General features: G+C 53.1%; 1 protein-coding gene across 1 annotated transcript; it reads left to right on the forward strand.

Annotated features, from left to right (window-relative positions):
• The first annotated feature begins 597 nt into the window (after positions 1-597).
• On the forward strand, positions 598-11428 carry Kcns2 (potassium voltage-gated channel modifier subfamily S member 2). The gene is made up of 2 exons (XM_004850155.3): positions 598-731; positions 1326-11428. Exon 2 carries the CDS (start codon positions 1369-1371, stop codon positions 2803-2805), a length of 1437 nt encoding a protein of 478 aa, XP_004850212.1. The 5' UTR covers positions 598-731; positions 1326-1368; the 3' UTR covers positions 2806-11428.
• The last annotated feature ends 1117 nt before the right edge of the window (positions 11429-12545 follow it).

A 12545-nucleotide genomic window follows, 5' to 3' on the forward strand; every position in this document is an offset into this window, starting at 1 on the left:
CCGGAACCTCAGGCTCCCTGACCTCTCTTGCCCTCCTCTCCCTCTGGCTCCTGTCCGCCACTGTCCCCCTGAAGAAAAAACTTTTCTTCAGGTCCCTAAAAGGGGAAAGCTGGAGATCCTGTTTCCGTCCTGCCAGGCACACAAGCTGCCCCTCAGACCCAATCAGGAAAGGTCACCGTAGGCAACCCTCTGCCTGCGCCCCGGGGGTGGTGGCAACAACAGCTGTCACCGGAGGCTGTGCGGGGGGGGGGGTAGTCAGGGAATGGAGTCGGCCCCAAGCTGAGCTGGGGATGCCAGGGGGTCGCTGCGGCATCTCCCAGCCTGGGACTGCAGCCGCGCCCGGCCAAGGAGCGCGGAGCTGTCCGTTCAGCACTACCGCCCGCCCCGCGCAGGGCCGACGCGCCGAGGCGCAAGGGCTCCGCTCCGGCTCCGGCTGCGGGCTCCTGCGGCGTGGGCTCCCGCCTCTCCCGGTGGGCGAGGGGCGCGCGGATCCCAAGAGGGGCCTGCACCAGCGTCGGGGCCACACAGCCACCTGTGCGCCTCCTGCCACTGCGGGCAGCGGCGCGTGTGGGGCCGAGACGCGAGGAGACGCCGGTGGATCCGCCCGCGGCCGCCAGGCGCACACCCGCGCGCACCCGCACAGCCAGGCGGCGGCCGCCACCGCCGCGATGCTCCCCTGCGGGTCTGGGAAGTTTCCCGCCGGCCTCGGCCGCGGGCGCCGCTGCTCCCAGGTAAGCGCTTCCTTCCAGATAGCGCAGGGCGAGCAGGGGCAGCTCCGGGGGTGAGGCGCGGCACACGCGGCCGGGCACGGCGCCAGGAGGGCGGGCAACCCAGACAGGGGAACCCAGGGGCTCGTGCCGTGCGGGAAGGTCTGGGGGAGGAAGAGCGGCGCCTGCGCCCCCCCGCCGGGGTTACCGGCTCGGGCGACGAACCTCCCCGCCCCCTCCCAAACCTCCGCGCCCCCTGCTCGGCCGATCCCTGCCTGTGCGCGTCGCAGCTCGGTCCCGCCTGTCTGCGGCCGGGCGGGGGAGCCTCCCTGGCCTGCCCAAAGGCGCGGTCGGCACGCAGCGCCCCAGGCTCCCACAGCCGCGGGGCGCGACCCTAGCAGTGAGAGGCGATCGCCAGGACCCCCGGAGTTGGGGTGCAGCCAGGGCCATCCCAGTAGGAACGCACGCCGCTGCCTTTCCCGGGGAGGCGGCCCACCCCACAGACCATGCCCGCATCCAGAGCCCCTCAGCACCCGCAGACCCGCCTGGAGAGGAGGGAGGGGAGCGCGGGGCAGGGGGGGAGGCCGGCGCCCCGTGATGTGGTCTCTCTGCCCGCAGGTGTAGCGCCCCCGCGCGGCGCGGGCGGCCGGGCAGCTCCAGCATGACCCGCCAGAGCCTGTGGGACGTGTCGGAGGCCAACGTCGTCGAGGACGGCGAGATCCGCATCAACGTGGGCGGCTTCAAGAGGAGGCTGCGCTCGCACACGCTGCTGCGCTTCCCGGAGACGCGCCTGGGCCGCCTGCTGCTCTGCCACTCGCGCGAGGCCATGCTAGAGCTGTGCGACGACTACGACGACGCCCAGCGGGAGTTCTACTTCGACCGAAACCCCGAGCTCTTCCCCTACGTGCTACATTTCTACCACACCGGCAAGCTGCACGTCATGGCCGAGCTGTGCGTCTTCTCCTTCAGCCAGGAGATCGAGTACTGGGGCATCAACGAGTTCTTCATTGACTCTTGCTGCAGCTACAGCTATCATGGCCGCAAAGTGGAACCCGAGCAGGAGAAATGGGACGAGCAGAGCGACCAGGAGAGCACCACATCCTCCTTCGATGAGATCTTGGCCTTCTACAATGACGCCTCCAAGTTCGACGGGCAGCCCCTGGGCAACTTCCGCAGGCAGCTGTGGCTGGCGCTGGACAACCCAGGCTACTCGGTCCTGAGCAGGGTCTTCAGTGTCCTGTCCATCCTGGTGGTGCTGGGCTCCATCATCACCATGTGCCTCAATAGCCTGCCGGACTTCCAAATCCCTGACAGCCAGGGCAACCCTGGCGAGGACCCCAGGTTCGAAATCGTGGAGCACTTTGGCATTGCGTGGTTCACATTGGAGCTGGTGGCCAGGTTTGCTGTGGCCCCTGATTTCTTCCAGTTCTTCAAGAACGCCCTAAACCTTATTGACCTCATGTCCATTGTCCCCTTTTACATCACTCTAGTGGTGAACCTGGTGGTGGAGAGTACGCCTACCTTGGCCAACTTGGGCAGGGTGGCCCAGGTCCTGAGGCTGATGCGGATCTTCCGCATCCTGAAACTGGCCAGACACTCCACTGGCCTCCGCTCCCTGGGGGCCACCCTAAAGTACAGCTACAAAGAAGTAGGGCTGCTCTTGCTGTACCTCTCCGTGGGGATCTCCATCTTCTCCGTGGTGGCCTACACCATCGAAAAGGAGGAGAATGAGGGCCTGGCCACCATCCCTGCCTGCTGGTGGTGGGCGACTGTCAGTATGACCACGGTGGGCTATGGGGATGTGGTCCCAGGGACCACGGCAGGGAAGCTGACTGCCTCTGCTTGCATCTTGGCAGGTATTCTCGTCGTGGTACTGCCCATCACCTTGATCTTTAACAAGTTCTCCCACTTTTATCGGCGCCAAAAGCAACTTGAGAGTGCCATGCGCAGCTGTGACTTTGGAGATGGAATGAAGGAGGTCCCTTCAATCAATTTAAGGGACTACTATGCCCATAAAGTTAAATCCCTCATGGCAAGCCTGACGAACATGAGCAGGAGCTCACCGAGTGAACTAAGTTTAAATGATTCCCTACATTAGCCAGGAGGAGCTGTCATCCTGAAACCCACATTGCTGAGCTGCCGGGAAGCTTTGAGTTATGGCGTAGGGAGTCTTCCCAAGCCTGAAGGGGGTAGATGCATGGGATAGCACCCCAGGTCACTGTTATGGTATTTAGAGTCACTTTTAGGGGATGGTGTGTCTGACACCATGCCTTTGCATCTTTCAACAAAATGACACTCGCTGGTCTTTGCAGTGGGCAAAAAATGGTGGGCATAAAATGCTCATCTTTCTGCCAGCTGAGTACCCAGAATGCCAATTTCTCTGTCCACTGTGTACTCTAGTGCTTGTGCCCTGGTACTGTCTGTGAGTTGTTCGTGCTCCTGTTTCTGAGGTTGTTATGTGAGTTCCGTACAAAAAGAAGCCCCCACAAGTCTGTCCAGTGGCAACTCAGCTATCTATGAAGTCAGCAAGGATAGCATGAGATTTTGCTCACTGTCATGTAAAGACAAAATCTCAATTCTTTATCCGTTGCTTTCACTTAGTTTTAGTACCAAAACAAAAAGAATGTAAAGGGAAGCACCCACAACCAACACAAGTCTGTGTGTTGTTTTTCTAGATGACCTGTAGCTCTGTGGCTCACATGGGTACAGCAATCATTTTTAGAAAGATGTGCTTCATGTTCATCTGGTAGACGTTACTCTCTAGAGGATGTTACTCGGTTAAACATGTAGTGAAGATTGAAGCATTTTTTTCTTTCCAGAAACATATATTAGAGACAGGGACTTCAGCTAAACACTGACCCAGTCCCTGGATGCTCGACATGGTCCATGCAGGCTGGGCCCTGTCACCTGTGGTCAGGCCTCTGTCTTTCCCAGGGTGATCCAAGAGACATTGGTTCCTAGTTTAGGCTGTTTGACCAAAGTTTGCTGTGTCTTCTGTATTAGCATGTTTTTTGAAATATTTGTTTTTTAAGATGTTTAGGAATAAGGTCATGTTGTCTTCCTCAACCTAGAGGAGGTTTACTGTTGTATTGTCTCCCTGGTGTGAGCATTGTTAGGTTGCTAGCAAGGGCGGTAGCCTAAATACTTTTGTTGCCTGCTCTGAAAGCTCATAAAATGAAAGCCCTTTTTATTTTCAAGCAAAATTTGCTCAGATAACTTTGCTTCTAGGATACAGCATGTTGTGTATGATGTTAGGATTGCCTCAGAGTTCCTGCTGTGACATGGAAACCTGGTGATCGGGAAGTGTATACCTACAAGAGATGTGCAGAAGGCAGCATGGCTTCGCCAGGAAGAACAGTACTCTGCTGACTTCCGTTCCAATTGCCATTTGTCAGAGGAGGGTGGGTAGAGGCTAGGAGAAAGAAAAGAGTTATAAAACAAACAACTGCTATTTCATAAATGTCATGAATAATTATAAACTTTGAGAAAAAGCTTAGGGCTATTTCAAAAACCTTTAAATTTGTCAGCTGTGCTGAAGGGAGACCACTGTTTCCTTCTCCAAAATGCCCCAGCTCGCCCCCTTCAGTTACCCAGCACAATGCATTGCAAAGTGGAGCCTGGGCCCCTTGGTAAAATAATTTTTTCCATCATCTTGTCAGTAAGCTGATGGTTTTCCAGGTGGCTTTCATTATGGTGCAGTCTTTGCCACAGCTAAGCGTGGAGTTAGGTGGGCTTTTTAGCCAAAGCTTGGGCCTTCTCTTCAGAGGCCTATTTTGTGTTTTAGTTGGATGAGGGTAATCCACATTCCAGGGGTGTGGAGAGGATCTGCACAGAGGGCTTTTGTGTACTTGTAGTTACCATGGCTACTACAGTGTGGGCGATTTATTGGATGAATTCGCTGGCCACTCATGCCCTTGAGCCTCCAGTTCAAATCCTTCCACAGCCTGGAGTCCTATGAGGTGCAGAGAGGTAGCCACCTGTTAGTGCCTACATCTTTTTCAGAAAAATCAGGACAGGTGAGTGAGCCACCAGCCAGTGAGTCAGAAGAGCAAGGTTGTTTTTCAGAATTTGTACTTGGAACTCTTGGCTTTGGCTGAGGTTCTTCAGCCTGGTAAGGCACGAGAATTACAAAATCATCCCCAGCTGCAGCCAGGGCAGGTGATGGTACAAACTGGTGAGGATTGGTTTGTTTACCAAGGCGGGTGGTATCAGGTCACTAAATGTGGCATCCGTGGTTACTGGCTATGAAGGCTGTGCAAAGTGGAAATGAGAAAGGAAGCAGACTAACTCAGTCTCTCTCATGGATTTTTTTCTAAGCAAGCAGGTTTACCGCCCAAACAAGTGGCACTCCAAGTGGTTGCCTTTGCAGATGTGAAAGCTGGAAAACTTGACTCTTTTTTTTTGGTAATGACTTGTATTTTTCTGGTGCCTTTCATTGGGGGAATCCCAAAGTGCTTTAGAGACTGTGTTTTAAACATCTCTTGTACATATATGTATACTTGTAAAAAAAATATTCCTTTGTCCGCTGGGACCTCCAGTCACTTCTGAGGATGAGATTGTCCCGATAGCACTGAGTTCTCTACAGGAGGGTTTCAGAGAGTCGGCAGAGGGAACAGCAAGCTAGCTCGAACACTGTGGTGAATTCCCACAAAGGATGGAGGCCCAAGTGTGCCGCAGGGGAGTTCTTCCACCTCCATCCAAAGTCCCACCGAGGTAGGAGGTTCACAGAGCTGTCGCAGAGACAAGCACTCTGACTGACTGCTGGCAGCACCTCACACAGCAGTACAGCATCCTCTGGCCCCTGGAGTGAAGCAGGGAGGGTCAGGCTAACTTCCTGCTGTAAACACGAGGCCACCTTTGGCTACCAGGCTGTCAGACTGACCCATAAACCTCCTTCAGGAGGACACAGTTGATGCGAGATCATTTCCAGCTGTAGGCTTAGAGTGGCTTCACTCCCAACATGTGAACATGGCTCTTTTCAATGCCACCGGGACAAATATATGGGCCAGGTTTTATCACAGCATATAGGATGAGCATCTCCAAGGGGCTGGTTTGGGAGATGACATCAATTTACTACACAGATGCACATTGGTCTCAGATTTGTGGTTTTTACCAAACCCCTACATTTTTCGGGTTTGCTGCTAAGGAGGGGCATGTTGTAATGCCGAGTTGATTTGTAGCTCGTCAGGTAGTAATTGGTATTTAATATTTGGGTTTGTTATTTCCACTTATCTTAGCACTCAAATCACTGAACTACCTGCTCATTCTTGCTTCATTTCAAAGAAAATGATTTGTTACGCACTTTGGGGTAGCAGTGATCTGTACAGGCCGCGTGGTATGTAGTCGAAAGCTGAACTGCTATTTCTTGTATGTTTTAACAGCATGACTTGCTGCAGAGTTGTAATTTTAAACATTGAGAACGCTGTATTTGCAATGTCAGTTCTAGCACTCATTAACACACTACTGCGCCAGCATCGACGCGGGCTCCGCTGAACCATTAAATCTGATTGCTGTGCTGCCTCTCCGTGCCTCGACTCAGAATGAGGCACATGGCTGGCTTGCTCAGGCCTCCAGCCTCGCAAGTATGCAGCTTACACAGAAAACAGCCATCTCTGCTTCACAGAGGCCCTTCAACTCCCTAGCAAGTGGTGAACACAAGGACATTTGAGGTTGGGGACCAGACTTCCTGAGAAAGTCTGGGCTTTTTGAGCAGTGGTTGGGCAGGAAAAGTTGGTTGTTCTTCACAGGGAGATAGGGGTGGGGTCTCTTTGGGCAAGAGTTAGAGCCAGTGGAGTGCTTGGTAGGGGAATGATTGTGTATTCTTGGAACCCTCTGACCCAGGGGCTCGCTGGGCTTTCCTCCTGCATGCTGTCCTGCTCAGCACCTCTGACGGCCTGCCGTACCAACTCCTGGCCCGGGAAGCAGGCTAGGTGCTGGCCACCCGAGTGTCATGGTTGGTTGCGTGTGAGTATTGCTGGACCTCGTTCGGTGTCTCAGCTCCACGTGCCCTGGACTTGGAGTCTGAGCCTCCTGAAGGCCACTGGGAATTAGTGGGAAGGACGCTGGGCTAAGGCCCCCCGCTCAGTTACTTCTGCCTTCAGCTCTTCCCGCTGCTGCGCGAGGAGGAGGTTGACCATCCCAAGGCCCTCCCCAGGCGTTCCCCTCAGTTTGAAACAGCGTTTCTGTACACCTCTGTCTGCCCTCATTACAGTCGCGAGCAGGTCCCGACATTCCTAATTGATTTTTAAGCAAAGCAGAGGGACTGCTTACAAACAACCTTCTACTTGGTTTCCTTTCTCTCTTCAGCAGGCAGCCACAGTAGATGACGGTTTGAGAGACAACAGCACCAAGGAAATGCTTGGGCTAGTGTCTGTTTCAAGTGAATAGAGTTTTTAATCATTAGCAATTGTGGCCTCTGGGCTTTATTTTGTTGTTTTTCTTTTTTTTGCAGTTCTGGGGATTGAATCCAGGGCCTTTGCACTGAGCTACATTCCCACCTCTTATTTTTTATTCTATTCTATTTTATTTTTGTTTTTGTTTTTAGATAGGGTCTCACTATGTAGTTCAGGCTGGCCTTGAACTTGCAGCAATCCTCCTGCCTCAGCCTCCCCAGTACTAGAATTTCAGGCATACATCAGCATGCCCTGCTTGGGCTTTAAATTATTGATACCTATTTATACCTAGTCCACATTTTTGCTATTAAAAATTATTAGACAGAGAAAAATCACATTGCTCCCACTTAGCCTGCTCTTTTGTCGTTGTTATTGTTCCCTACCCATGTTCTCATGAGGTAGTTGGGGCACACCTAGGACTCCCAAGAGTGCAGTACAGTAGTCAGTGGTGGCAAACCTGCAGCGCGCGTGCCGCAGTGAGCTATTTGTATCATTGAAAGCTCTAAAAGGTTCGCCATCGGTGATATAGATGAATCTCCCCATCCCACACGTAACTTACACTGTGGGGAGGTGGAACTGCAGATATCCCCTTCCGTGTAAGCGGAGGCAGGACTCTGCAGGGCCCATATGCAGTGCCCAGAAAGCTCCGGAAATTTACCATAATCCATGCATTCCTATCAGGTGTGGCAGAGCTTGTCTCCCCGCTCCAGCAGTGGTATAAAGATATTCAGGGCCAAACAAACACTTATTGAGGGAAGAACTTAAATACTTCACTCGAATGGTTATTATTCCTTATTTTCAGGAGAACTTTGAACTATCATTTCCACCCCATCCCACTAATACTGCAGGTCTGAAAAGCTGCACTGTTGTCCTCCCTCTGTGACCTCATTTTTCACTCTTGCCAGACTCCTGGCTGGATTCTCCCAAGCAGAAGTCTGGGTCGGCTGCTGACATGCTGAGGTGTTCAGAAGGGCGCAGACCGGAGCAGGGCTTCATGACCCGGCCAAGGGGAATGCAGCTGTCAGGGGAGGAGAGGACAGGCACGGCCTGGAGCCCTGCAAGCTCCTCGGGAGGAAAAGGGATAGAAGAAGCCAGGAAGGGGTGGGAGGAGACAATACACAGGAGAGGGTGAATGAAGAAGCAGGCAGAGAGGAGAGCAGGAAAAGCAACCCGGAGGTGACGCTGGATGCAGTTGCACTGGCTGTGTTTCCAGGATGCTCCCGGCCTCCATCCCCATCAGTGGTCTTCGGGGGTCACTAAGGCTGGAGTCAGCCTTTTCCCTCCCTAAGCCTCCACAGGCCCGTGGCATAGAGAGCTGTGGGGCCCACTAAACACATTTTGGATGAAGAGGGCTGTGGAGATATAGGGAAAAGGGAATAAACCTCCTCTCTGCAGATGACTTCTGGTTGTGAGCAGGAAGAAGGCCAGGCGTTATCCAGGCCGCGGGTGCTGGTGAGAGTCAAGGATAGAGCTGCAGAGGGAAGGGGAGGGAGGAAAGCTCTTCCTCCATGAGCAGGGACCTGCACAACAAAGCCCACCGAGAGCAAAAGGAGCCCAGCATGTTTTCCAGCTGCCCGGGTCCTCGGGCAGAGCAAGACCATCTAAAGAGCTTGAGCTGCGTCCCTTTGTCACTGGGGTGGGACATGGCCAGACTACTGTTGTCCAGTGTGACTGGCAGCAGCTGGGAAGCCAGAGTGGGCCCAGGCCTACTTGAGGTCACAGTGACAGAGAGTGGGTGAAGAGCAAGGACAGGCAGTCACCCAGGAGGTCAGCTCTCCAGGCCTCCATCAAGCCAGGGGTGCGGGAAGCATGGCTGTGTCTGTGGCTGGGTGGCTGGTGCCGCCGCCAAGAGAAACAGGGATCACCAGATCTCTCCCCAAGGTAGAGGCATGTTGCCCGCGTACCTATGGGACACGGATGGAGGTGTATGTGGTGGGGGCGGTTGGGATGGGCACTATCAGCTTGGAGATGGAAGCCGAGACCAGTGTGGAGAGGTGCAGACACATGAGAAAGCCAAGGTGGCCCCTGCAGAGGGAGCCTGCAGTAGAGGGCAGGTGGGGACTCAGTGACTGAGCCCCAGGACCTTGCCGCTCTCAGCTGGCCTGTCGTCTGGCAGTGCTTCTCTCCCTTCCCGGAGAAGTGCTAGGGTGGGGGCGCTCTGAGTTTCCTCTCTGTCCACTTCCTCACTTACCTGCCACTCTGTGAAACCACTCTCTCGATGGACAGTGCTTTCCTAAGAGCTGAATGCGGTGGTCTCTGCTGAGTTCTCAAGTTCCCCAAATTCTTTGACCCCATCGATCAGTCTCTAAGTCCTTTGCCCTCCCTCCTGCCTGATGTTTGGACACCTTGAACACTGCGCTGTTGGCTCTGCTGGTTCGGCGTTCTCCTCCTGATGGTCCTCGTCACGCCTTTCCTGAGTCTACCCTTGGCAGCCTGCATACGAGCAGGCAGACGGCTCCTGCCTCCTGCCTGGCCCCACCTCACGCTCTGCGTTTGGAAGTTGCCATGTCTAAGGTGGGACTTACCTCCTTCACTCCAAACTTCCTCCTGACGCCTTCCTCATTCCTGTTCATGGGCCCACAGAGCTCCTGGCCTCTCAAGGTGAAGTTCCAGCCTCCTTGACCTCCTCCCCATTTATTTGTTCAGTGTAGCACTCATCCCCCAACAGCTAATTGCTGAGCACCATACTAGACTTCGGGGAATAAATGGAAAGGACGTTGCTCACAGTCACCAGGCAGTATAGACTTTAGAGCCGCTTTTCGTAAAATTGCCTAGGGAGTTTTTCCCAAAGTCCATCTCGGGGCATCACCCACCTACAAAACTGGACTCTTGGGATGGGAGCAGGAATCTGCAGTCTGAAAGCTCTCAGGTGATTTTGTTTCATGTCAATGGAACTCAGGGCCTCGCTGCACCCTCAGCCTCACAGGTGATTGAGACCAGGTGGTTTTCAGACCATCATGGAGAAGTTCTGCAGGTTTTACCAATGCTTTCTTCACAGCATTGCCACACACTGATCTTATCGTATCCATTCTACAAGCTCTCACCCCACTTCAGTCTGCTTTAACCTGCGTTTCACTGATTCCCAGCAGACTCAGGTCCAGACTTGCCCTGTCTGATCCTTCCTTTGCTGCAACCCACCCTCCCCACCCTGATTCACCTTTTCCCATCCAGTACCCTAGACCTTCTTGTAACTTTGGCCACTGTGGGTGCTTATGTTAAACACAACCACCAATAAGAAGGGTCACAGCTGAGGAAGTGGAAACCCCAATGGCCCATGAAAACTCAAAGACAGAGAAAAGGGACCATTTAGAAAGGAGTTGCCTTCAATGGGGAAACGGGCAGATCGCAAGGATGTAAGTGACCTGTAGCAAGGGGCACATAAAGGTGACAGCACAAAGGACCTGATGATCTGAATGTTGAGTGACCAGGAAAATCACCTGTCCATGGATGGCCAGCTCTGAGTCCCACACTAAAGGTCCCCCCTAGTGACATGTGGCCATCTACCAGTTTCTGGGCATCCAGGAATGTTGCTTGAGCAGGTAGGCTGGAGACTGTGGAAGGAACAGAATTGGGGTTCTGGGGAAGTTTTTTTTTTTTGTACTCAAAACTCTTTTCATCGCCTACATCTCCAGACATTTAAAGAATTCTGAGCTATTTTCAGACCTACTATGAAAAGAACCGAGGTGTTAGCAGTCAGACACCCGTCTAACTGTTTCCTAAGAGGAGCGCTGGCACGACTCACTTTTGATCTGTCAGCCTTCTATCGACTTTTCTAGCAAACTTTGAGTCTGCCAGGGCCAACACTACTGGGAGCAGCTGAATTGTAACCCGCTGCTTTCGGGGTGGTTATTACAAAGGCCACCCTCATGAGGTTGTAGTCTGCACTTCTTTTTTGAGGTGTGTGTGGGAGGAGAAGCAGGAAACCACCATGCACAGAACCCGGGGTGTCCCTGGGCCTTCCCACTGACTCCCAGAGAGAAGCCAGACAGTGTTCTCTATGCTTTGCCTGGGTTTAAGATTTGAGGACTGCTTTTGGTATAAGGAGCTGCTGGGAACCAACAAAGCCCCCAGAGTAAATCAATCCCACTTTGGCCTTCACTCTGCCTGGGAACCTGGGAGCCAGTGAGCTGAGGCTCAGAAGGAGGGTGATGATGTTTTATATACAATGTTTAAATACATTGCTATGTAATTTTCCAATTTTAAAACATGAGATCACTGGTTTTTCTGTATCTTCCCCATTTAAAAAAAGCCCTGGTGTGTGTGCGTGTGTGTGTGTGTATTTAAAGTTTTCTTATGCTAAAAAAAATTAAAATTCCTACAGAACCAAAATCTACTGACCTTCAATTTTCCTGAGTTCCCCCGCTCACCATTGTGGACATGTAAATGTGTATCCAAGCTTTAGAACTAGCAGGATGCTGCTGAGTCTAAAGGACTCATTTGTGCCAGTATTTCAGGGAAGAGTTTGATGCCTGGGGACTGGGATTGCAGAAGTCACGTATGCAGTGAGATGGGGGTGCTGGCCTCTGGGCCCTGTGCCAGGAGAGCAACCGAGGGCAGAATTGCATGAAGTGGTAGCCATGGTTTAGTGGGGTGCAAAGCAATTGGCCAAGCCTGTACTGAGTTCAGCAGGAATGACTTCTCCCCATACATTCAGGCCCCAGTTCTTTTAGGGTGCTGTGGGGTGAAAAGGCCCCTCACATAGCCCTGAGGCACAGGTTTAAAATGTCACAGGAGGATGGACACACATGTGAGCCTGTGCATGCGTGTGGATGGGTCTGCATGCATGTGCCCAGGCTTGTGTGTCTCAGCGTTTGTCTGTGTAAATCTCTGTGGGTGCCCATGTGCTGTGTGTATCTCGTGGGGATGCCGCTGCCTCTGCGGGTCTGTGGGCGTGGGGGTGAGAGCTGAGGGGCAGCCTTCCCCTCTGGGAGAAGTGGTGGAAACAACTGTTTCCTGTTAGACCTTAGTTGCACAGAGAGGCTTTCTCCGCACTGCCCCCATTATGACTACGTTTTCTGCCACCCAGTGTCTGTCCCTTGTGTTGTGTCAGAGAGTGTGATGCTCCTTTGCTTAGCTGTTATTGTACTCTGTCATTGTAACCACTGGATGGTGCCTGTCACTCCCACGGTTCCAGAAGTTCCTTGAGTGTGTGGATATTTATCTCCAGGGCCCAACACCATGCCTGGCACAGAGTAAGTGCTGCTGACAAAGAGTAGACAAATCCAGGGCAGAGGGCCACTATCATTGCCATGGTGCTGGATGGATAGCAAGTGTCAGGGAAGTTGATTTGATCCACAGCAGAGCTGAAGCTGGTTGAAAGGCCTAAAGAGAAGGATTTCAGGGCATTGGTATCTTTAGCAAACCATCCTAGGCTGGTGACCAGTGATGTGCTAGTCAAGCAAAGCCACCCACAGTGGGATTGTGAGAGACAGCTTCTCTGGGAGGC

The sequence above is a fragment of the Heterocephalus glaber genome, unplaced genomic scaffold (genome assembly GCF_053883595.1).
Source record: "Heterocephalus glaber isolate CG9 unplaced genomic scaffold, H.glaber_assembly_v1.0 deba00001555, whole genome shotgun sequence".
NCBI classification, from domain to species: Eukaryota; Metazoa; Chordata; class Mammalia; order Rodentia; family Bathyergidae; genus Heterocephalus; species Heterocephalus glaber.

Coding starts and splice junctions, on each gene's coding strand:
- Kcns2 (XM_004850155.3), top strand. CDS start 1,369: ATGACCCGCCAGAGCCTGTGGGACGTGTCGGAGGCCAACGTCGTCGAG.